Here is a 26,715-nt window from a genome sequence, read left to right as displayed (position 1 = left end):
GGGTGTAGGTTTACTTTGATTATGGCTAGTTGGAGTCCTATATGCCTCACTTGTCTGTATGCCAGATCCATTTCTCATGTTTGGAAAGTTTTCTTCTATTACTTCTATGAATATCTTTTTAATTTCATTTGTGTAGACCCCTGCTTCTCCATTGATACCTATTTAAGATACCTATCTTATAATTAAGATACCTATCTTAAATTATGCTTCTTTGCATCATCTTGCAGCTGCTGAGTTGTTATTTGCTGATTCCATGTAATTTTTAAGAGACCTTTCCTTTCATGATCACTAGCTACAATCTTGTCTCCAAGGTATGAAAGTCTGTCTTCAGTCTCTTTCAAGCAGTTTTGCCAGCTTTCAATTGAATTTTCAATTTCCTGCATTTCTCTTTGAGTCTGTCTCCTGCATTGTAATTCCTTTCTACATTCATTCAAGGTTCTCATCATTTTCCCATGGTCCTCTTTATTGTCTATGTCTTCTTTAGACCTGCTGGACAATTTTTCAGTATGTATGTGATTTCTTCTTTTACCTGAGACATTATTTCTGATTGACAGCTTTTACAATCTCATGAAGTTGTTTCCTTACTTCAGTTGCTATCCTCTCAGGAATTTCAGGTGTGTGACTTCCGTTTTCTTCCATGACTGTATCTCTCAGACTTATTGTGTGTGGGCTAGAGGTCTGAATTTGCCTTTTGTTCCTTCATCTAGACATTCTCCTGTGTTCCTCCCAACAAGCTGGCTGTAGGGTCCCAGGCACTTCCCATGTTGGCTGCTCCTAGGCAGTATAGGGGGATGGCACAGGAAGCTACGTTCCTCTGATTCCAGATTTATAGGGAGGTAGCTGGATATGGAGCAGGCTTCTTCAGAGCATGCAGCTACACTGGGGCTTTGCTGATCATCAGGGGTGCATATAGGTGGGGCTGCTTCTCTCAGACTGTGTGTCTACACTGGGACTCCCACGATGGTGGCAAGCACACAGGGATGTGTTTGTCTGATTCTGCTAGTGGATGATGGCTATCTGAGGGAACCAAGGGCCTCAAATGGTAGCCTAGGGATGCACAGGGCTTAATTGGCTGTGTGTCCCTGCTCCTGCTGGCTGCCTGCAGGAAGCAGCCTTCCAGTTTGCAGCTCCCTGAAGGTGAAGATGGATCTGATGGTTCTCTCTGCCCACACTGGCTGCCTGCAGGATGTGGCCTTTTGCTGGCAGTGCACAGCAGGCAGACCTCTATTTTTCTTTTTCCTTCAGCCTGCACTGGGCGTGTGAAGGAAAGGGCATTCTGGTGGCAGCACCTGGCAGGCAGAGGCAGATCTGGTTCTTTCTGCATATATAATTGTTAGTTCTTCCTCTTGTAGTTTTCCACCTACCAGTGGTCTTCTTTATCTCTTTTAATCATTTTAGGTTTAGATTCTGCAAAACAGAATAGCCATCCCTGTTTTTTTCTGGGTTCCTAATGCATAGAATACTGTTTTCCATCCTTTGACTTTTATGAGTTTCTTTTTTAGTCAGCCATGTTTCTTGTATATAGCATATTGTAGAATCTTGTTTCTTGATCCATTCTGTCAACCTATTTCTTTTGATAGATGAATTGAGCTCATTTACATTTATGGATATCACTGATACATACTGGCTCTTGACTTTGCTATGTTGTGTTCCTGTTGTTTGTTTCCTGCTTTTCTTCCTTGTATAATTTATTGTCTTGCCTGATTGTTTTTTTCTGTTGTTGTTCTGGAGATTGTGGTCATTTTTATCTCTATTTAGCAGATCTTTCAGTATTCCTTTAGGATTGGTTTGGTGGACATGAATTTCTTCAATTGTTCTTTGTTGTGGAAGTATCTTGTTTCTCCATTAGATCTGAAAGACAGTTTTTCTGGGTATATCAGTCTGGGTTGAAAGTTGTTTTCTTTTAGGGCTTGAAATACTTCACTCAAAGGTTGTCTTAAGCTAAAGGTTTGTGCTGAAAAGTCTGCTGTGATTCTAACAGGCTTTCCTTGATAGGTGAGTTGTGTCTTTTCTCTAATAGCTTTTAGTATTCTGTTTTTATGTTATATGTCTGGGATCTTAATTATTATATGTCTGAGTGTAGATTTATGTTGTTTGTGACTGTTTGGTATTCTATATGCCTCATTTATTTATATATCAGATTTTTCCACATGTTTAGGAAATTTTCCCTTCTGCTATTAGTTCTGTGAATAGTTTATCAATAACATTTGGGTTGATTCCTGCGTCTTCACTGATGCCTATTAATCTTATATTGTTTCTCTTAACATCATCTTAAAGCTGCTGGATTGTCATTTCATGCTTTGTTGTTTTTATAAGTTCTACCCTTTCATGATTGCTATCTGTGATTCTGTCCTCAAGGTCTGAAATTGTATCCTCAGCTTCATTTAATTGGTTTTGCCAGCTTTCAATAGAATTTTTTGTTTCTTGGCTATCTCTTTGAATTTGTTTCATGGATTCTGCTTGTTTTCTACATTGTTCATTCAAAGTTTCAAACAATTTCCTATGCCCCTGTTTTTTTTTAATCTGTTCTCTAGTTATGCTAAGCAAATCATTTACTAAGGTTGTTATTTCTGTGTTTATGTGAGAAATTATTTCTAATTTAATTTCCTCTATAGCCTCATGTATTTGTTTATTTTTTTTTAAATTTTATTTAAGGAGAAAAGAAAAAAAAAGCAGAGAAAGGGTACAAGTTATACAGATTTGCAGAAAAAAAATGAACAGTAGGAAATTACTAATTAATGGATTACATATTGTCATCTTAGAAATAATTGTTCAAGTCACAAAATTAAAGTTTGTAAAGTGGACATTCCATCAATGATACTGCAAACAGTTCTGTTCAATGATCCAATAAAACTCTGTGATATCATATTCTATCTTATACACTTAAATATACATGCAGTTATATAGTTTAGAGCACTTTCTTTTCCTCTCTTTTGTACAATGACTATTACACATTTTGGGTTTCATTGCTCTCACGGTTCTTATTACTTTTTTGGAAGAGAGTAAAACCAAATGTGACATAACAGAACAGAATCGGTCAAGTCAAAAGGGTGGACATAATAGATAATGTGAAAACATAATACAAGGTGATCAACAATGGTTACCATAATGCCTCCCGCTATCTCTAATAGAATTGCCTATACCATTAGTTATAATACAATTGAACAAAACAGTAAAGAACAAAACCGACAAAACCAAACCATTGGAGACATTGTAGGTCTTCAAAAGTAGATAAAAGTCAACGAGAATGGGCGTTATAATGAATCTCATTATCTTCACAGCTGATGCCTAAATTTTCGAACCTGATACTATCCAGCAAAACAGAATAGGGGAACATCAGTTAAAAACCAGATGGTGAGAGTAATATAGGGCTTTAAATCGAGGTAACGGAAAGTCAAAGTGGGTTACTATAATATATCCTGTTATTTTTTTTCCTTTAATTAAAAGGATAAAAAATTTTAAAAAAGTATTAAAAAAGTAAATAATGGAGTGGAGATTGAGATAAAAGAGGGCATAACAACGAAACAGCACAGATCAAAACATAACCATTTAAGCAGAATACTGTTTCACCACCAGATAATCCTGACCTAAAAGTAGTTACCATATTGTCTCTTTCCTTGAAATCCTTGAGTACAACTTCGTATACTGTAGCATTAAGTATATCAAAACAATGTAAAACCATTTAAGAGAATGCCAGCATTACAGAGTATTTAGAATCGACTAACAGAAAATGAATAATGGTTTCTGTATAATCTCCTTGTCTTTAAAAGGTTTTTGCTTATACTATCGTACATAATAAAATCCAGTAAGATACAACCTATTTAGACCATTGGAGACAGAAGGACAAAAGCTAGATGAGACTTCAAAACTAGATGATCTAAATCAGTATTACCTATTAAGATGTCATTTTCACCAAAATAGCTGTTCCTATCATCCAATCTTCTCTGCCTCATTTCTGTTGAGCTCTTATTCTGTCAGTAGCTGTCAGTTTGTCTTCTTCACTTTGTTCTCTGCTCCATTAGTTGTGGCCTCCACTATTTCTGGATTCTTTGTATTTTTCTTTTTTTAGAATATCCTGCAATACTCTCTGTAGAGTTGAATTGGTGGTTGCAAATTCCCCCAGTTCCTCTTTATCCTGGAAGCACCTTGTTTTTCCATCAATTTCCAGGGACAGTTGTGCAGGATATCTCAATCTTGGCTGGAGATTATTATCTTTCAAAGCTTGAATTATTTCCCCCCACGCTCTTCGTGATTTGATGGTTTGTGCAGAGAAGTCTGCTGTAATTCTGATGGGTGTTCCCTTGTAAGTGATCTGTTTCTTGTCTCTGACAGCTTTTAATATTCTGTTCTTGTATTGAATTTCTGGAATTTTTATTATTATATGCCTGGGTGTTTCTCTGTTAGGGTTGTAGGTGGCTGGGGTCCTGTATGCCTCATACATCTGAGTATCTTTACCTTTTGCTAAATTAGGAAAATTCTCCTGGATTATTTCTGTGAGTAGCTTTTGTAGTTCATTTGTTTGTGTCCCTACTTCTTCTTTTATGTTCTTAATCCTTAAGTTATGGATCCTCTTATCATCTTCTTGTCTTTGTATTATTGCTGTTTGTTTCTTTGTTATTTTTAAGAAGTTTTTCATTTCATTCTCCCATATTACTATTCTGCCCTCCAGTTCAGATAGTCTGTCCTTAGTTTCTTTCAAGCTGTTATGCCAGTCTTCGATAGACTTCTTAGTTTCTTGGTAGTCCCTTTGAACCTGCTTCACGTATTCTATGCTTTCCCTGTTTTCTCCATCAAACAATTCTCCCCTCTTTTTCTGTTCTTCCATTCCACCATCTGTTTTTTCTTGGGTGGGGCTTAGCATTTCTCTAACTATTTTGCATACTTCTAGCTTCAGGTCGTTGATAACTTCATTCCTGAATTGGTCTATGAGGCTCTCTATATGGTGCTTTATGTGTATTGGTGCGGTGTCCGCTATTGCCTGTTTCTCAGAATTGGGGGCCGAGGAGCCTTTCTTGTTGCTGCCTCTTCCCATATTCTCTGTTCCTTATATATGCAAGCTTATATGAGAGGCCCAGCTTCTCTCCCTGTCAGCCACAGCCTGATCGAATTGCGCCGGTTAGGTGTTCCCACTCACCGCTGCGCACCAGGCAGCCTACGCGGGGGTCCGCCCCTCCGGCCTCCGTCAGGCTCTGGGATCTGGTTTGGGCCAGCCTATGGGGTCCGCCGGCAGCGTCACGCAGGCCAGGCACTTTTCACCAATCCCGCCTGAGAGGGGAATGTGTGGCTGGAGTCGCCACCGCGCCCTGCTCCCGCAGGACTGCTCGGGCCCAGAAAGTCCGCTGGAGTCAAACTGTGGTGGAGTGTCAGTTTCTCTCACTCACCTCGCCACAAGTCAGAACATGCCTCCCTGCCTGTCCTGTTTTCGACTCCGTTCACAGACTCCTGTTCTCAGAGTTTCCGCGCGTCTCTCTCCTTGCCGAGCCGATGTAGAGGCAGCCAGCCGCCGCACGGCGGGAAACCCAAATCGCGGCTTCCAATGGCGCAGGGTCCAGCCTCAGCAGCGAGACTTTTCTGTTCCTGTTTTAGCACCAGGACTGCATTCCAAGTTGGTTTCTCTCAGCCGAGTTCGTTCCTGAGTCAGCAGAGCATAACTCCACCTGCTTATGTCTCTTTAGTCCGCACCATATCTGGCTTCTGAGCCTAGTTTTTCAGAGAGCCTCCGGTAGTTGCTGTTATCTGTCTGCCATGTTCTCCCGGAAGTCATGTATTTGTTTATTTCATTTGCTATCTTTTCAGAGATTTGTGGTATAAGACTTTTAAAGTCCTCTATTTCACTGTTGCCTATTTTTGCTCCTGATGAACTAGATGTTTGAGATTGCATTTTGCTTTTTCATTTTGTCATCTTCACCCTCTGGACCAATATCTGGTTATTCAATCTTAACAGTCACAACTGTCAGCAGTGTGTCTCCTAGGGTCCTACTGTGTAGTTGGTGTCCATCCAATTGTTGGATACATAGTGATGGGAACCTGCCGAGGTCCTCCATCTGGGCAAGGGGCCACTGAGTCTCCCGTCAAACCAACATAGCCAGTTCACTGCAGTTCAAGGTTCTGGGAGGGAGAGGGGGAGCCAAACATTCACAGCAGTGGTTGATCTAAGAGATGGGGAGGATAGCCAAGAGCAGCGGGCCAAGCTAGGTGGGTTCAGCAATCTTCTTCCAGGCTGGCACATGGGGGAAGCGCACCAGGGCACAGGAGTGCATATGGAATCTTGAGGGAATAGCCAAAGCAAACTTTTGTTTTAAGTTTTAGAGATTGAACTTATGGCCTCACACGTGCTAGACAAGCACTCTATTGTTATGCTATATCCTTTACCCTTTTTAGAACTTTTCAGTTTGAAACAAGGTCTCAATAAATTTCCCAGATTTACAATTTTCCTGTTTCAGCTTCCCAAGTAGCTGGGACTACACATGTGTACTACCTTGTTCAGTCCAAAAGAATCTTGAAAAGGTTAACAAAGTTGAAGACCTGATACTTCCTAATTTCAAAATGAACTACCAGGCTAAAGTAACTAAGATGTATGATACTGACATATAGACATGGACACATGCACATGCACACACACACACACCCAGTGGTACAGAATAGAAAGCCTAGATATAAACTTTTGCATATATGGCCAAATGATTTTTAACAAGGGTACCAAGAAACAAGACCATACAATGGGAAATGGATGGTCTCCTCAACATCCAGTGCAAAAGAATAAAGTTGGACTCATATTACTCAACATACAAAAATTGGCTCAAAATGGATTAAATATAAAATGTAGGACTGAACAATAAAACTTCTAGGAAAAAAACACATAATAGAGCAGTGTAGTTATTGAGGGTGAAAAGTTTCAACTTCAAGACTGAATTTGGCAACAATGTCTTAGTTATGACAACAAACACAGGAACAAAAACTAAAAGAGAAATGGAACTTCATCAAAATTAAAACTTCTGTATCAAAAAAAAAAAAACCAATGATACAAGACAGGCAATTTACGTATAGGAGATATTTTCAAATCACATGTTTGATAAAGTTTTAGTATTCAGAATATATACAGAAATGTTACAACTTGAAAAAACCCAAATGACTCAATTTAAAAATGGCAAAGGATTTGAATAGGCAATTCTTTAAAGATTTATAAATGACCAAAAGATATATGAAAGATGCTTATCTTCATAAATCACAGAAATACAAATGAAAACCATGAGCTATCACTCAATACCCGTTAATACAGCCACAATGACAAAGACAGAAAATAATATAGGGAAACTGGGACCCCTGTGCACTACTGGGGAGAATCCAAAAAGTGTAGTTATTCTGGAAAACAGTATGACAGTTCCTCAAAAAAAATTTTTTTATAAAACTATAACTCAGCAATCCCACTTCTGAATATAAACCCAAAAAGATTCAAAGCAAGATGTCAAACAAATATTTGTGCACTCATGTTCATCCTAGCATTACTCACAAAAAGCAAAGTAAATGCCAACGGATGGCTGAGCAGTACGTCAATGCAGTAGAGAGATACAAGAGAATCGTATAAAGCTTTAATGAAGGAAATCTTACCATTCGCTACAATTTGATGGACCTTGTGGACCTTGTGGACATTAACTAAACCAATCGCAAAAGAACAAACACTATATGATTCCATTCATCTAAAGTAGTCTTAGAGATGGGAACTTAGTATTTAATGAATATAATCTTAATTTTTCAAGATGAAAATGTTCTAGAGATCTACAGTACAACAACATGAATATACTTGATTCTACTGAATCATATTCTTAAAAATGGCTTGGCTTGTTAAAACATAGCTGGCAATGCCTATCAATGTTATATATTGTTAATCACATATTTGAAATAAAAATCTTAGTGATTTTTTAAAGCCTTTTTTAAAATGAGAGAGTAAGAATGTCACTATTAGAATCTGGAGAATGAAGGATGTTAGCAGCAAGAATATAAATTACTATGTCCAAGATGAGTGAGAGTGATTATTTGTTCTTTTCCATGAAGAAATCTATTAAATTATAACAATCAGTGAACACAGTTCATCTTGCAGTATACATGTGAAGGATGAAAGAATGTCCTAGAACTAGATATAATAAGGCATGGTCATATTGCACAGATAGCTGAGCTCAAAGGCTAGCATTATCAGCTGGCTGTGGTGGTGCATGCCTATAATCTCAGTACTCAGAAGGCTGAGGCAAGAGGATTACCATGAATTTGAGGCCACTCTCGGCTACAGAGAGTTCAAGAACAGCCTGGACTACATGTCAAGACCCTGCCACCTCAGAATACAAAAATAAAAACAAAAGCTAGCACTACCAGTGATGAGCCGGGGAAAACTGGGAAAGCTACTCTAACCTCTCCAAGACTCATTTTCTTCACTTGTACAATGATAAAAATAATTTATATCACATATTCTAATTTTTTAATAGTTTTATCACCTTAGGAGTCAAGGTTTCCCCAAACTGAAAATAAACAGCACAAAAACTAGCTGGAGAAAAACCTAAGAAAGCTGCCCTAATCTCTCCAAGACTTGTCTTCCTCACTTGTACAAGGATAATAATAATTTATAGCACATATCCTCATTTTGCATTTAGTAGCTTTCCCATCTTGGGAGCCAACGTTTCCCAAAACGGAAAGTAAATAGCACAATTTGAAAACTCATGACAACAGTAACCTACCGCTGATTCACAAAAGGGCTGGAAAGCTCAGCGAGCAGTCGGAAATTTGCGACGTACAGCAGCACTTCACACCTCTGGATGATAAACATAAGACACAACATGAGAGATAACATTTTTATCAAAATAAAGGGCTCCAGAAACATTCAATAGATGTAGTAATCAATATAAAGATAGATTAAGAAGTTTTCTACATTTTATAATGAACTGATTTTCTTCCTTATGAGAATTTACAAAGTATGTTCTTAGAATCCTACAGCATTTTTAAGATAAGGTATGCTGTACACTTGTATTCACTAATGCATGTAGAGTTCACTTAGAAGAACGGATTTCAAGCAGTTGTCTTACACTGTATGGCAAGACGTACATAATTACATGCGCAGATACGTATTTGCCAAGTATAACGACATGCCACATCTAATCTATCGTACTGGACCTAAAAATAATATATTTGTTAATGAGAATATCCTAGAGCTAACACATACACCTTCAAAACCTCCTAGATTTAAACACAATACCTAATACATTGTTTCAGTGTATTAGTATGAAAAGTACAGCAAAGTTAATACACTTTGAGAAGGAAACCAAAATAGACTTTAAAATCACTACTAGGTAATAGTTACTATAAACTTCCAATTAAATCAGAATTAAGATTACATGCTAAAAATTTAGTTCTGTCCACGCCTGATATATTAGATTCTACACACAAAACTGGAAACTTTTTCTACTGGATATACGATGCTAAATGGGAAAAACAGGAAGTATTAAAAAAATTTAACTTTCTAATTTGAAGATTCTTAGCACTTATCTGTGTAATAGTAAGAAAAATTCAAAATTCAGAATAACAAATTAGCTGTTTTAAGGTTGAAAACTTTTTATAATCTCAAATTCATTGCCGTCAGTGACCCTGGAATGTATACAAATAAGAAGGGAGGAGGGAGGGCCAAAGAGACAAAGGGGCAGGCAAGATGAAGGTACATTCGCAAGGTTGGGTGTGGGGCATCAGCGAGCCAACCCGCACAGCCATGCTAGTCCAAAAACAACTACGGATGAGAAAGAATTATGCACAGGTTTTATTACATTAATATAAAAAAACAATGTGGCCAGGTGTGGCAGCACACACTTGTCATCCCAGCACTCAAGAGCCTGAGGAAGGAGGATTGCTGTGAGTTCTAGGACAGCCTCGGCTACAAAGTTAGTTCAAGGCCAACCTGCACTACTAGCCAGATCCTGTCTCAATAAATAAATAAAGTTATAGTAGCAATTAATAGTAACAAGACTAATTATACAACTAAACTGAAAAATGACAGGTTTTTTTCTGTTCCTTTAACTCTGTTGGATATTTAAGTTTAATAGGTTATACTATTGAGTGGTTTTTGTTTTGTTTTTGCTTTTGCAGTACTACGGATTGAACCCAGGACCTTCACACTGAATTACATGCTCAGTCATTTCCGTCCCTTTTTCATCTGGAGACAGGATCTTGTTAAATTACTAACTTGTCCAGGCTGGGCTCCAATTTGCCATCTTCCCACCTCACCTTCCCAGAATGGTAGATTACAGTCATCTACTAACATGCCTGGCAATCAGAAATGTTGCTAATACGATCCCCTCAAGCAGTAATGAATGTATTCAATGACTATGCAGTCTTGTTTCTTAAAGACAAATTTTCTCTCATTCATAACATTGTCTTTCTACCCTTCAGTTAAAAGCAACTCTTTTTCCAGTCTATTTTTCTTCACAACTTTCTTCTTTTGGCTAGTTCTTCTAAACTCTTCGGCATTCTATATAGTTAGAGAATATGACAGACCTGACTTCTTCTAAATACTATGAGCTAATGGGTTCCTAAAATCAGCCAAAACTTCTAAATACTTTGAGCTAATGGGTTCCTAATGTCGGCCAAAACCCTTCCTAAATTATATACTGTATCTTTCAAATAACTATTTTTTTCCAACACAAGATCCCTTACTGAAAAGTAAAATATTTCATAAAATACCTGAAAGTCATTTCAGATGTTAAAGTAATATAACAATGGACTTAGTCTTAATTATACTTTTAAAATAGTTCTAATATTTCTCTCCAGTTAAGTTTAAAAATACAAACTATACTCATAAAATATACTGCCTAAAACGTTTTGACAGTTTAAAAGATTATTTCTAACTTCTTTTAAATTAATGTAGAATTAAAATAACTATTAGCCAAAGTGCCAAATTAGTATCAGATAAAATGTGAAATTATGATATTCTTTATATATTAAAAATTATTATTAAAAATAGTAAATCTGATATGCTGTATTCATCAACTAACTTTGGCCAAAGTACAAATTCTCTACACTATGAGAAAAACTTGCGATTTTCTAAAAGTAAACAAAACAAAAATAAAAATAAAACCGAGGTATATCCTGACCCTTCTCCTAATTCTCACTCTTCCCAAACAGAATGATTTGTTCTTGTATTTAGAGCCCAGTGGCTCTGAGTGTGGGTCCTAGAGCAGAAGCCTCAGCATCACTTGGGAATGTGTCAGATATGCCTGTTCTCACGTCCCATCCTAGATAATGAATTGGAATCCATGGTGTTGGGACCAGAAATCTGTGTATTCACAAGCCTCTAGGTGACTCTAATGTGATTCTCGCAATTCAAATGTGAGAAGTGCTGTCTTAAGCTAGAGATGACTAGTGTTCTCTATATGCCCAGAGAAGCTAGCTTACTTCACTGTGATTAGTGAAGGTTTAAAAATGCCTCCCCCCAGATCCTATAGCAGTATTAAAGAGGACCTGCTACAATGATTCTAGAACAATTTTTTTTGACCCTTAAGCTCTCACTTGAATCAAATGTCTCCAGAGGTTTCTCAGCTTGTCCATTAGAGTACTTGCACCTTGTAAATTATATCTGCCTGCCTGCCTGCCTGCCTGCCTGCCTGCCTGCCTGCCTATCTATCTATCTATCTATCTATCTATCTATCTATCTATCTATCTATCTATCTATCTCCTTGTGCCTCATTCACTGTGAAAGCCTAGCCAGAAGGCTGGCCATTTCTTGAGTTGAACTTCACCTGGTCACCGGTTAATTAAACAATTACATCACGAATAAAGTCAAAAGCACATTTATTATTGAGGAAAGGAAGGCAAACAGAAGTAATACCTACAGGTTAAGTCCTCTTCCATCAGGACAAGCAGATGTTATCTAACATTGCTGTCTGCCATGGACAAATCAAGAGGTGGAAAGTCTCAAAATGGCCACCATCAACTCCTTCCCTCCCTAGTATGTGCATAATGTTCTTCATATCATGATTAAAATCTTATTTCTCTCCTCTTGAATCTGGGCTACTCTTTGCAAGTCCCTTGACCAATAAAGTCAGTGGGATTTAGGTTCTAAGTCTTTGGAAGTTTTCTCCCAGATCATACTTAAATGATCATACTTAAAATGCTCCCTTTCAGAACACATTTGCCAGATTGTAAGAAGCCCAAGCTTGACAGAGGGGCCCATTTAGATCTTCCAGTCTGTAGTTCTTACTGAGCACTCAGAAGAGAGTCTTAACAACTGCCAGCCACTTAATGACTACATCAATATCTCCTAGGTAATACCCTCCCCCACTCAGATTTTTTCCTTTTATATCATCAGTTGTATCCTTCTAATATGCAAATGCATGAATGTCTTCTTTTGTTAAATATTCTACAACTATTCTATTAAAGGAATAATTCAAAGCTAGCAAGTTGAAATTTTCATGTCATTTATCAGTTGGTCCTATTTTTTCACCCCCAAGTACACTAACTCCATGAATATGCAAATCCCAAACCCTGACACCCCAACTCCTGAATATCCCCCAGAAAGAGCTCTTGTCTTCCCCCAATGATTTTCCTTATGTTTTCTGACCTAGGAAGCACCTTCTTTCCATTTTTCTGCCAATGTAAGTATGCACATTTTTTTCAAAGTGCAATTCAACTCCCACCTATCTCAAAAATCTAACGCTGAAAATTCCAAAAGCCTTAAATATACACAAGAAAATGCAGGTGAAGTTTATATAAGCCGTAAATATATACATTAAGTACTGTCAGTAGTTTTTTTCTGGAGAATCAGACATAGAAAATGTTTACTAAGCCCCAAATTTCTAAAACTTCAATTTTCCTACAAACACTTAACGTGTGGAGAAAAAAATCAACACAGCGATCTTTGCATTCCCATAGGCTCCACAGCACATATCCTCATTCGCAACCCTCCACCCCTTATTTCAAAAATCACCTAAATTTATCATTCCCTGTAGTCCTAATTCCAACACATAAATTAATCCTTTTCCACTCAATAGCCCTTTCACATGTCTAGGGACATTTTTAAAGTTATCATGTCCTCTTTCTTGTCTTTACCACATTGGTATCTCTGGGTTCTTGAATCGATAATTTAAAAAAAATGAAACAGTTAATCTAATCTCCCGTCTATGGTTAACTGGATGATTTTCCTAATGGTTCTCCCCAAAGGTACACAATATTAAAGGCTCTGGGTAATGATAGTACTAGCTGTGGCCTGGCCAGGCAAACTTCAACATGTTTCAATTAGATACTGCACTTCGCCTAATGGATTCTTTAATTTGAAATCAGCTTTCTTTGTTAGAAGATGTGAAGTGCAGTTTGAACAACTTAAGTGTAGTCCATCTACCACCTTCAGCTCATTCTCTTTCTCACATATGTTTAAACCTAAATGCAAAGCTTAACATTTATCACTACTAAATGCCACCTATTTGTTTCAGTCTCTTATTCCAGGTATGAGACTTTTTTAAAAAATGGAATACATTGTCCAACATATTAGTTAGTATTAGTTCTCCTTCCTAAATTTGTGTCACTCATTTGATAAGTTTACTCTTCACCTTTTCTAGTATGGTTAAACATAGAACAAAATTCCCTTCTGATAACTTTAAAATGTGCTATTCAGAGACATTAAGTACAATAAGTACATCATCACTATCCATCTTCAGAATTTTTCAAATTCCCAAACTAAAACTCTGTATTCATTAAACAGTAATTTCTATTACTTCTGCCCAGCCCTTGGTAATCTCATTATCCTATTTTCTACCCCTATGAATTTTATCATCATTATCATAATCATCGCCATCATCACCAGCATTATAGGTACCTTACATAAGGAAAACCATATGATAAACTTGCTTTTTAAAGAAAATTGAAGAATAAAATACTGATTAGAGTAAATATGGCAATTTTATCAGCTGACAGCTGATAAAACACACCCATGTCCAATTTTTCAACTGTTTCTTTTCAGCATAATGAAAGAAAAAGAGAATTTAAAAAATCAAGCAAGATTAAAGAAAGCGAGATGACTGACCTACATAATTCCATTATATAGACTGAAGGAGATACTATGTGACCAAAAAGAGACATGACACAGTAACCAAAGTACACGTTGGTAAACCTGGATTGGAACTCCCAAATAAAAACTGAGAAAGGGCATAGAGGAGAGCTTTGCTATGTTTGGAAATTATGCAAATAGTCACATTAGACATTCTATATTAAACAGTAATGTTGAAATAAATTCTAAAACAAGACACCTTGTGTATATGTGTAAATGTAAAAATTTCATATGCACTTTTTAAACCAATTACTTAGTAGTATTACCATGGCCAATCCCTCAATTAATAATGAGTTATAAGTACTACTTGTATATTTCTCCTTTAACATAGATTTCTATCAGTTATGGAGTAACAAATGAGTGACAGAAATTCAAGAAAATAATTAATTCCCAAAATTTAGTTCTGTGTTTGTTGTTCATTAGTGTAAAAGAAAAAAAAATGTTTTATTTCAGTAGAAAAGATTATTTAATAAGTTATTCATGTTTTAAAAATAATTTTCATTATTTAGGTGTCTAACATGGTTTAGTAAATATAATGCCATGTGACAAATAAAAATCATAGTGACAATAATAGTCAATCGCGTTGAGAGTTACACTAGCTATTTTTAACATCTACCTAATTTTGAAATTTTGTTATCTTCCAAAATGTTACTCTAACAGTTACTATAGTTACCTAAATTTTTTTAGATATCCTAAGTTTTTTAGATAACCTAATGAAAAGAAAAGGAAGAGGTCACTAGTTAAGTAAAGTTGAGAACAGGCAATAATTTTAAAACAAAGAGTTTTTCTTTTGTAACCCTTAGTGATAAAATATTAGGGAGTTGGTTTATTTTAAGCACTGTTGAGAAGACTTTTTAACACTAAACTTCACTAAATCTGACATAACAAATCTTTCATTTTCAATACTAGTTTGTACATATTTACTTGCAAATGCTTTTAAAATATAAACACTGAGCTGACAGTACTAGCTTTGTTTGTACATATGTGCAAGTAAATATGTACAAACAAAAAAGAGATTCTCATCTAATTTAAGGCATTGTGCTGCACCTAGTATCCTTAAGTAAATGCATAAAGACCCGCTAGAATCTAAATTTTCTTCCCAAATTGCAGCAGAATAGTTTAAATAGTTTAATGATCAGAGTAGTATAACAATGCAGAAGGATGCATACTGAGTGATTTTCAAGCTTATATTTTTTTCAAATGTAAATCATTATATACAAGCATGGTTTGAATACAGATAGAGGAGGTGATTCACTGGGAATAGACAAGAGAGTGCACTGGGGAAATCAGTAAGAGTAACCAAGGATAGTGGATTATCTTTGAAAACACTATCAAAACACAAATGAGTTCATTTCCTTTCCTATAAGAGATCAGTCTGCCATGTTTTCCTTGGTAACTAGTATCTTACTATAAGGGTGAAAGTTGAATATCAAGGGAAATATTTTTAAAATTTTTTACTTATCTACATAGTCAGAAGAGGGTTTTTTAAGCTCTAAATGACTGTTCCAGAAACTTAACAACAGAAAATATAGCAAAGAGGGCTACAAAAATTGTGTTGGAGATATTATACAACCTATATGTGCCATATAAATTCCTCAACCCAAAAACTTTATTATTCATTTATTATTTTTTATTTATTTTCACTGTAGGACATATATTTCAAACCTACAAAAAGTGTGCTTCTATTCATCAGTCTACATTTTTTTGGTGCCAATAATGAAAATCACTTAAGAAAAAAGTTTAAATGGTTTCAAGTATTAAGTCAAAGTGCTTTCAAATACAGATATCAGTTCTCATAAGTGATAATCTCATGACCATTTACCCCAGAACATAATAATTATCTTTTTGTTAGCCTTAGAATAATAAAATTCAAAGTGAGCTGGAAAGACAGTGCATGGGAAAAACTCCTTTTATATTCATTATATAAATGCAAGGCCTGTAAATAACACAGCAACTCTTTATCTATAAATATTCTTCTTTTCATCTTTCTTTTCTATTTTGTTCTCTATGAATAGGTTCACTTTACATAAATTTTTCACACTAAAACAATGAAACATAGGAAGATATATCAAAGGAGTAACCATCTCTAGAAAAAGCTGCAAAGGATTCTTCTACTCATTAACTACTGAATAACACATTAATTCATTTTTCAAAACTCCAGCATGCATTTGATTTTTTTAAAGGCATGAAAGTCAAAGAAACTAGCATTCACCTCACATAATAAACATTCAACTTGCCAATCCATGCACAGCCAGTCATTTGCCAAGTCTTGTGATTTCAGTGGCCATTGAGACAGAACAGCAGTTCAAATTATTCACATTTTTTAAAGTACATTATCTTTCACTGGTTTATATTTATCCTTTTTGTAGTACACTGATTATTTGTGACTCAGAGAATATACTTCTAAATTGAAGAACAGTATTAAACTCATACATCCTTAGCAAAATTAATGGATATTTTCTTAAGTGGTTTACATGTCTTTTTAGCAGAGGTACTTAAGAAACAAGACCGAAAAATGGTACACATCTGTAACATGCATAATTTATTAAAAACTTTAAAGGGGGAAATAAGAGTAGAAAATGTCACAGAAACAGCCTATTATTTCAGAAAAATAATGTGACTATGTATACCATTTGATACATAAACATTGTAAAAGCAGGGTTTTTAAAATGTATAACTTTATTTTGCAGCTTTGAATTGATAATAAGAGAGATGCTTTGATATATTTTAATATATCTGATTCTTGTAGAGATGATCCCAAATCAACTTCTTATTTACTAGCTACTTTCATGTATGTAAAAAAAAACAATATATATATATAATTAATATATATTTATATAGATTTTTAAAAATAGTTATAAATATCCAGTAGCATGTAGGTTTTAGTAAAAAAAGAAGAAAAAGAAAAAGAAAAGAAAAAAAGGCCAGAGGTTACACAGGATTTTAAAGGAGAGAAAATATGGAATTTCATACTATATCTATTACATAAAATTCTAATTGACTCATTACTTATAATTCTGTATCTTGAGCTTGTTGGTATAGTATATCCAGGTTAAAAAATAATGACTATTGATAAAGCTAACAAACATGAAAGAGAGTTGTATAGAAGTTGTATATGAAGAAACATAATTTTAGGCAGAAAATTTAACATGCTTTTGCATCTGAGATTTGTTTCAAGAATTCTCTATTCATTTTTCAGCCAAGCCTACCTCAATTCACAACTTCTTGGGTGGCTGAGGAAAGAGGACTGCTTGAGCCCGAAACTCAGGGCCAGCCCAAGCAAGACATTGAGATACCACCTCTTAAAGAAAAAAAAAAAAAAACGTCTTGGAATTCTGATGAAGTCTCTAAGCAGGATTCTCCTATTCCTTCAGCCTATTTAAATGTAATTTTGCACGCATAACAATCTTGTCTGCTAGTTAGGCTACTGTAAATCCTGTCACTTACCAACACACTGAAGTATGCATATATTGCCGTACAATGGTGAATTATGAAAAATTTGTCACCAATCACTTTCCAATAGTAAATGAGAATCAACAAATCTGTAAGAAGGACAAATAAATAAGACATTACACAGGAAGAAAGTTGCAACATTTTTCAAGTATATTTAATTCTTCACCATCCACTCTGGGCCATAATACTTTGTTCACCTCTCAGCTAGTCGAATTACCCACTTTCTCACATAGTATCTGTTCCAGTATTATCTGAATTTCCCACTGTGCTTCCTTCAGGGCAAGGAACAGACTGCATCTTTATATACTTGGTCTCTACAAACACCCAGGATTCACTGTGTAATATAATATTTGCTGAAAGTATACATGAGCAACTTGTTTCCAGGATTATATAAAATGAAAATACTTTAAAATAAGTTTCAATTACTGATTTTTTCAACTACAATAATGGAAATAGATAAGATGGTGGTGGAATATAAAATAACTCATTTATAAGTTCAATACAAATTTAAATTGACGGAGGCAATAACTATTCAAATTTATAAAATCACTGAGAACTATGATGATTAAAAAGACAAAGAAAAAGATGAAGACATTGATTACTCTTTAAAAATTTTTAGGAATAAGTATCATAATCCAAAAACATAGTTTAACAAAACAAACTGCTAAAATGCTTACACAACTATTTTCTTTACAAAATGGTTAAACATGAACTATAAACAGGGAAACTCCATCAGGGTAGAACTCAAAGGTTTTGTGGGTACAGACTGTATAATGTAGGTACATTCATTTATAAAAATATTACTAATAAACTAGATACAAATATTTTTAAAAATGAATCAAATCACACATTTTAAAGAGAAACCAAATACTGCAAAAAATGTGGAAAATCAAAAATTATATTTTCAGTAGTTAATTTCCTTATGCCTCGCTCCAAATTATTTTCCCTACATATTTTAACTGTTTAGTCGCCAATGACATGATAACAATTTTATAATAGGTATAGAGAGCATAAGATAAATTCCCTTGTTGTAATACTGAGGATTGAAACCAGGGCTTGGCACATGCTAGGTAAGTACTCTAGTCCTGAGTTACAGTCCTAGCCCAATTCACTTTTGGTTTAGAAAAGTTTGTTTCACTTCATTATTCTAGATTGTGTTTTCTTTTTTGAATTGTTACCTTTTTTGGGAAATTTTGAATGAAGTAATTTTCATATAAGAGCTCCTGATAGTAGGAAGTAGGAAGATAGATCCTTCTCAAAGAGGAAGAGGATCAAGAGAGAGATAAGGAGGGGTAAGACGAGGGATACTGGATGTAAAAAAGGAACTTCGATGTGTTATACATATACCAACTACACACAAGGAATGTAAGTATTACGTACTGCAAACATGTGATAAAAAAAGATTATTGGATGGGCAGATGGGAGAGGAAGGGAAGGGAAAGAGACTAAAAAACAGAATTAAAAATGTGTTTGTTATATACATGTACCAACTTCTCACAAGGAATGCAAACATTATGTACTACACACATGTAGAAATAAACCAAAATATAATTTAAAAAATAAAAATCAATACGCCAGAGAAATATCAAAAAGAAACACGAAACTATTAGCTGTATTACTTATAGATGGCAGAGTGATGCATAATTTTTATTTGGTTCTTCATACTTTGTTTCATTTCCCGAATATTCTACTATAACATCATTATATTCAGAAAATGTTATTTTAAGATGGAAAGAAGTGATTATAGCATAAAGAAGTCAGTAGATGCTCAGATTTGTTTCCTATTCAGAGATAACAGACTAATCAGATTTTAAATGTGTTCCTATTGCTTTTGCTATGCTAAAGACCATTCTCAGAATTTATTTATATCAAACCTGTGAAAATGGGCTTAATCTCAAGTTTCTAAACCTTTTGGGGGGGAGGGGAATGGTGCACCTACTGATTTGATAATACAAATAAAACTGTGGCTGAAACAAAAAAAAACAAACAAACAAAAACAGAAAAAGATCCCTTGGGGATAATTATTCTCAGAATGATAACACTCATTATCTATGCATTTGGCATATTATACATTGTGTGTCAGTGTTGTCAATGATACTATTTTCCATCAGATAAGCAAATCTTTTCCCAATGTGTTCATGATTTGTTTTTTAATTGAACTATCAAATAATCCAATCACTTATTATTTTTCAAATCTTATCTCTTCCTCTTAATGAATTTTTTGTTTTGATCTAGTTATTTTTGACACAATATTCTTCTTGATGGCAAAAAATTTCCTACTGAATTACTCACTTTTACTCCTTTGTTTCATATTTCAATATTTTTATTTGGATTTTCTTTCAGTCACCTTAGAAGTTTACATTTAACTAAATTGTTCTAATACAAATATCCAAATTATGACTCTGAGCGTCTTTTTTTTAAGATGGTCTAAATATCTTCTCAAATTACAGTTAATGTAGAATATTCTCATCTTCTTTTGGACTCACTGCAAGAAAAGCCACTCCAATTTCATGCAACATGAGACAATATAACAGAGCAGAGTGATCTTAACTATTAGCTAACATAGCTTACTCTTGTAAATCTTACCAAAACAGTACCCAACTATAACCAATAGAACACATATCAAGGCCCTTAGCAAGTGAGGAATCCTAAGGCTTAAACTTAATTAGCCTTACAATAATTACACTTTAGAAATTCTTAAGAAGAAAATAGTGTCTTTCAAAAAAAAAACAAAGAGTCCAGGCCTACATATTTTAAGGTCCTGGAGCATAATTCAGATCTTCAGTGGGCATCAGGCCAAGAAAAAAAAGTTTCAGATTCTATCACCATTAAACATAATATTTTTGTCTATATAAATTCTAAAACATATTCTTAAACTAAAACTATAGAGTATGTATTTTTGCATAATTCATGAGTTTAAATAGCACCAGACAATGAGCAACATACCACATACCAGAAATGAGGTAGCCTGAAGCAGTAGCAATATTCAGTTTCACAAGTAATGAATCGCCCCTATAAATATCAAGAAAAAAATTTTAAGTACATAGTTTATAGATGACAGCTGTATTTTTCCTGTGAGATTAAACATAATGACCATCATTCTTAACCATTTTTGTTGCCACTCCTGTCTCTCATAGGCCTTCATTTAACACTTGATTTAAGGGAAACTTTATGAAGCCCAGCCCACCAAAAGTTATGACTTGGGAGAAGAAATTATGGAATAAAGTTACTGACAGATGTGTTGCCAGTGCACTACAAGCAGCCCATATGGACAAGCAATGCTTATTTAAGGAAAGCTTTACTGCTGAACATTAGAGACTGGGGCCAAAGTTTCTAAAGGAAATAGACCCACAAAAATTCAGATTGGAATTTGGGGTTGGAGAGTTATATGCTCCAGAAGATAACATGGCTGTATGTGAATAAATGCCAAAATAAGACATCCTCTAAAAATAAGCCTATTGTATTGTATCTTTGAGAGCAAAAACTTAGGAGACTTGCTCTGATTTTCAGGAAAATACAGTAAACTCCTCTCACAACTTCATTTATGCTTCTCATGTCATCTCTTTGATATCAAGACAATGAGTCAAAAATAAATCTGAAGGCAAAGTCTGAAGTAAACATTAACCTAGCCAACTATACTATTTCAGTAAATAATAATTCAGATTTGCTCATGGCAATGGTTACAGTATGTTGGCTTTATTCATTAACACTATATGAATGCTTATCTTAATGTGATCTGTTTTGGATAACACAATACTAACAAGGCAGAATGGGCTTCATTATTTATACTCACATCTAACATCATTTTAATGTTCTTTGCTGAGTAAGCCAAACTACAAGCATTTTAATAAAGCATATACTATAAATATATTTTGTTTTAAAGTAAAATGACATTTGCATTAACAATTTGAAAACACAGATCAAACTGACTAGCTTAGAAAGAAACAGCTTACCAAAGTGGGTCAGCTCTAGTAGGCTCATCAAAGAAGCAAATATATAGGGCCAAAATCCCAACCCCCAAAGAATGGCATGTAGATACTACCCTGAAATTAAACAAAGTACATATTAAGGTTTTAGATTCCTTGTAATAAACTTTAACTCATTCCGATATGACATTTAACATTCTGAAAAAATTACACAGTACTTCGGAGCATTAACACATACAGGGAGAGAACATCTGAGAGTACAATAAAAAATTGCCATTTAGAAATCCGAGGGTCGCAATTTTACTTTGGAATGAGTAAGAGGAAGAATGCCAAGATCTATAATTTCATGCTAGAATACTAGTGAATCATTTCTTGGCCAAAAGTTATAAAGCAGAAGCATATGTGGTGGTCAGTTAACAGTCTTGTGCAGTGATGATGACTGGCAAGGTTGCTGCCCTGTCCCTCGCTCTGTGCACCATCCCCAAAGCACTGCTGTAGGGTATCTTTTGCTGCACTCAGCTGACAATGACTCCCAAGCCTACTGACCTTTCCCAACTCTTGTTCTACCTTCGTTTGCTGCAGTGAGCCTGTGGTCTCATGTGTTATTCAAGCTACAGCCTACAGGTACCTACAGCCTACCTATATATTCTTAAAACAATTTGAATGGATCATGACATGGAACTTTATTATCCTGGGAAGTTTCAGTTTTAAAAATACATTCACATTGCCTTATTGAACTTGATTCAAAAGAGCATTTCAAAATAGAAAAACCATAAGTTTACATGGTTTTGCTACTTATGTATTGATGTGGTATGAAGCCTTGCTGTGTTGCACAGGCTGGCCTCGAATTCAGAATCATCCCAAGTAGCTGAGACCACAGATACACACCATGACAGAGCTGGAAAATCCATGTTTGAAATGAAACACTCAAATGAAAGCAAAATGTTCACAAGATTCAGTTTTTTTTCTTTTATAGCAAGAATGAAGGTTAGAAGAAAAATACCAGTTTCTATGAATTATCTTCCTTATAATTTAATGATTGAATCCAACCTTTAGGATCTGCTACTTGAAGAGCTATTGCAAGATGCTGTGCAATTGTTCACACAATGAAGTTTTTTACCAAACAATTTCACATTTCTCACATCTTTACTTAGACGTTTATAAGCAAAGAAGTTTCTTTCCATCAAAATAAAGAATAAAAAAGTTAAAACAGTAATTACTGAGGTGCAATGAATTTCTATAACGACCCTAAATCTTTAAAAATAAAAGAAATATATACACCAATATTAAGTTTGATATTAAAATTTTCATTGTAACTAGAAAATTCAATACATTTGATTGAACGGATGATGTGCTCCTAAGTAGATATATCATACCAAACCCAATCATATTTTAAATTCACAAAAATTCTCATTAATTTACTCACTGACAAATAATTCTTTGTAATACCAAAGGATCATTTTGAAGTGTGAATAATTAATCCAATTTATCTGATTTAAACCCTGGAATTTTCATGCTAGGTATACCTGTATTCTATCTGTGCACAGCAAGATAGAAATTTAAATTCCTTAATAACAAGCACAATACTTCATCTAAATAATCATACAGACAGATCTCTGCTGCTATTCAAAAATTTTATGAAAGGAAAAAACATAAACTCACTAACCAGCCTGTTTTAGTAAAAGATTTCCTTTTGGAAAAACTAACTTTTTATTTATTTCTGACACTCAGGTTCCAAATGCCCTCTCTACTGAGATATAACATGATCAATGGGAATCATTATAAGACCTCAGAGGATGGAAATTCACACAGAGTTCATGAGAGAAAAGTCACCTTTACTTGCCCTGATCAAATAGCTCCTACTATATTGAACAGGAAAAAAAAAACATCTTGCACTTACACAATATTCTATGTTAAAAGTCCACACTGCAGTTAGAAAAATTTCGTATTTTATTCTTTAAAATCAGAGTCTTGGCAAAGCAAAATATAGAATCACTACTATCTAAAAAGAAACCCTAAAACATTTCCTGTTTAAAAGATTGAAAGGAAATGTTTCTTCTTAAAGAGACAATATTTTTAAAGAAAAGAATTACATGTTAGAATAGCAATTTAAAGTTACTGATTTAATGAACCACAAGTTGTATGAGTATTTCTACTATAATCTAATAGACAAAGAAGTTAAATTTGGGAGAAACATTTGAAAATTAGTAATATTTCAACACAATAGGAATCTGTATGCCATGGATGAGCAACTGAACGTAAGTAACTCAAAATTTTTCATTGTAAGATGGAGAATATATCTACATACAAACGTTTTCAGATAAATCAATAATTAAGCACCATTTCTATTATCTCTCCAATATACATTTTCTAATATTTTCTCCTGTTCTGTCCCTACCAGATAGTTTAAACCATTCATTGCTTGGAAACTGTTATTATCAGAAAGAATGTTGTATGCCATAATGATCTGTATGTTTAAAAACCAAAAGCTGAATTTTGTGCTTTACAGAGAAAATGACCTATATTTTTCATTCTTTGCACTTTTCTCCTTAACGCTGAAATCCCATGTCAAAATGAGCAGGAGTAGAAAGCAGGAATAAGTTTAAGATTAAAAGAAGAAAGTGCCACTTGAACCACTAAATGAATCTTATATAACTCCACATTCCTTTTTCAGACAGGAACTCAAGTTTCTCAAATGGTGATTTCCCACATCACAGAATGGCAATGATAAGACTGTATAATGCAAAATTGTTTTTTAATTTCATCATTTCATTTTCATCTTCACTTCTAACTCTGTGTATTCTCTCTAATTTCTTGGCTTGCAGCTACACAAGATTCAAACTCCTTTACCTGCCCTAACTGAAGTGAAAAGAAATACAGCTCAAAATTTAAAGCATGTATGTCTCCCACATTCTTACCTTCCTCATTCTAATTTCAAATATTCAAAAAGCTTTTTGAATATATAATAATATCATTAAAATAATATCTGTAGCACACCACATCTGAACAATATCTTTGTGCCAGTCTTAAGGCAAAGAACAATACTTCTTACTTTCTTAAAAATATGTGAACAATTCCCTGCTCTGTGTGCTCTGGGCAACTCTTGGTCTAGAGTGACCTGGTGGCTATGTACTGGGCTGAGCCAGCACTGTGGCTTAGGTGGAGGCTTGGAGCAGGTAGAAGGCAAGCAAGAGTACCTATGGGAGCCCGCTTGGCTTCTGCATGGTGGGTTGCGGATGCAGAGCACAGACTATTTCGAGGCCTCACCCAGCCTGCAGGTTAGCATCCACCATGAACTGCTGCATGTGGACCATGAGCATACCAGTTGTTAAAGAGCAATAGTAGAAGATGGAAAAGGTCAAAGATGCTAGATTTTTCAGCTGGAGCCACTATTCATCTCTTCCACCACCATCACTGGCTTTTCCAAAAAAGCAGAACATGAAATTGCCATTAATATTGAGCTTTTAAAGGAAGTTCTGAAGAAAAACCATAGAAGGCTGTGACCACAGTTCCAGCTTGGGTGAGGTGGCTGTTTATTCATGACTGAAGTGTTGACAGCGCCTATATTGAACAGTCTCACCAGATGTTCCAGTCCAAGTCAAGGTGGGATGGATGCTGAATTGTCAAAAACCAGCATGAACTCACAATAGATTGATTTTAAAGGAGCACCTATGGGCAGCAGACAGTACACTTTGTCTCATTTACTCCAGTAGCTCATTAATTTATGCTCTTCCTCAACAGACACTGAAATCCTAGAAGAAAAGACTTCCTAAGGCTTCATATATAATGTTATTTTACTCATCTTTATATGCTTGGCTTCTCATACACTCAGACACATATAATAAATTCTCACTATATGAAAGAATAAATCAATGTGCCTATGAGAGAAAGCCTTGTTTTGGCAATCCATAAACTTTCAAAACTACTTTCTGGTCTCCAAGCTCCAGCCTGCAGTGATACTTCTTTCTGACTCAGAAGTCTCCAACGCCAAGCTCAGTGACACTGACTACACGGGCAGGAAGGAAGCAAGCACTTAAGACCTTTCTTTCTGCCTCCATTTATCTCTCTCTTCCTGTACCATTTTAGTCTTAGAGATTTTTAACATTCACTTGCTCATGGGTGCTTAATAGCTCTTAATAAACTAACACCTATTTTATCTGCTATAATGTAGTAGAATATGCTTTGAAAGCAGACACATGTGGGTTCCTATATAAACATATCAATTACTAGCTTTGTGAGCCTAGGTACTTGTTTTGACCTGCTGGACCTTGAGTTACTCATTTGTCCAGTGAAGATGCTACAAAGGTTAATGACATAGCATATGGACAGATGCTTGTCTCAGTGCTTGGCATGTAACAGATGTCTCATCAATGTCAGCTCCACCCTGCTTTGATGGCTTACAGTGATTAGAGGAATGAGAGAATCCTACATGTTAGGATTGGTCATTTAAACTGAAAGGAAAAGAAAGAGAGACAAGAAAGGAAAAAGAAAGCAACAAGAAAGAAAGAGCAACCCAGCAGATCACTCTAACATGAATCAAGTCATTATTAACTTTTCACTGACTGTATAAAACATACTGATACTTTTAAGAATGTCACAAGTGGGTTTAAGAGAGAAACAATTCCACATAGGCTCTATAACAACAACAGATTTAGATTATTTCCTAACTAAAATTGGTACAGACATGACATTTAATTGAAAGAGATTTCTTCTCTGCTGAGGGTTGTTTTATAGTTATATCACTGGGTGCATTTGAATGAAATCAGGGCTCCTTTATGGATTGTTAGTTTGCTATCACCTGAGAGGTTACCTACATGGAAACAAGGGGCAGAATAAATCCAGGATGGGAGAGTCGGGTAGCTCCCAAATACAGAAATAACCACCTTGGGAGGAGTGCTTTTCTCTGCCCCTTGCCCCTTATTATTTTTGCCCCTTATTATTTTTGTATAATCAATAAAATTTATTAAATTTATTAATGGTAGAATAAAAATTGCAGGGAGGTCAGTTGTAGAAAAGGGAAAAATATGTGAATAATTCTTGCTTTGGGGGTAAAAAGAATTACAACATATGTGAACTAGATACACAAGTGTGAGGTAAAAAGAAAACATTTCATTTTCATTCTAATTGTAAAAGTGAATACCTTCTGTCCTTGAACTCCATGCCCCCAGCTGGCCTTAAACTTACAGCAATCCTCCTGCCTCAGCCTCCCATATACTAGGATTATAGGCAGGTACCACCATGCTCAGTTTAATTTTAAAAGGA

The 26,715-nt window shown here is 35.1% G+C and overlaps 1 protein-coding gene across 2 annotated transcripts in view; it reads right to left on the bottom strand.

The window, feature by feature from the left end:
* Positions 1–26,715, bottom strand: part of Tlcd4 (TLC domain containing 4) — an 88,162-nt gene that overhangs the window by 15,597 nt on the left and 45,850 nt on the right. For both annotated transcript variants that reach the window (XM_063254640.1, XM_063254636.1), the window contains exons 3-6: positions 21,481–21,570; positions 20,481–20,539; positions 17,522–17,616; positions 8,727–8,800 (exon numbers count right to left, since the gene is read on the bottom strand). In XM_063254640.1, the coding sequence (XP_063110710.1) occupies positions 8,727–8,800; positions 17,522–17,616; positions 20,481–20,539; positions 21,481–21,570 (318 nt within the window). The remainder of the gene's footprint in view (positions 1–8,726; positions 8,801–17,521; positions 17,617–20,480; positions 20,540–21,480; positions 21,571–26,715) is intronic.

Source organism: Cavia porcellus, unplaced genomic scaffold (genome assembly GCF_034190915.1).
Source record: "Cavia porcellus strain 051 isolate PalLab524CR breed Dunkin Hartley unplaced genomic scaffold, mCavPor4.1 scaffold_1, whole genome shotgun sequence".
Taxonomy (NCBI): domain Eukaryota; kingdom Metazoa; phylum Chordata; class Mammalia; order Rodentia; family Caviidae; genus Cavia; species Cavia porcellus.
The sequence above is the reverse complement of the archived record's forward strand: the minus strand, read 5'-3'. Positions and strand labels throughout refer to the sequence as shown.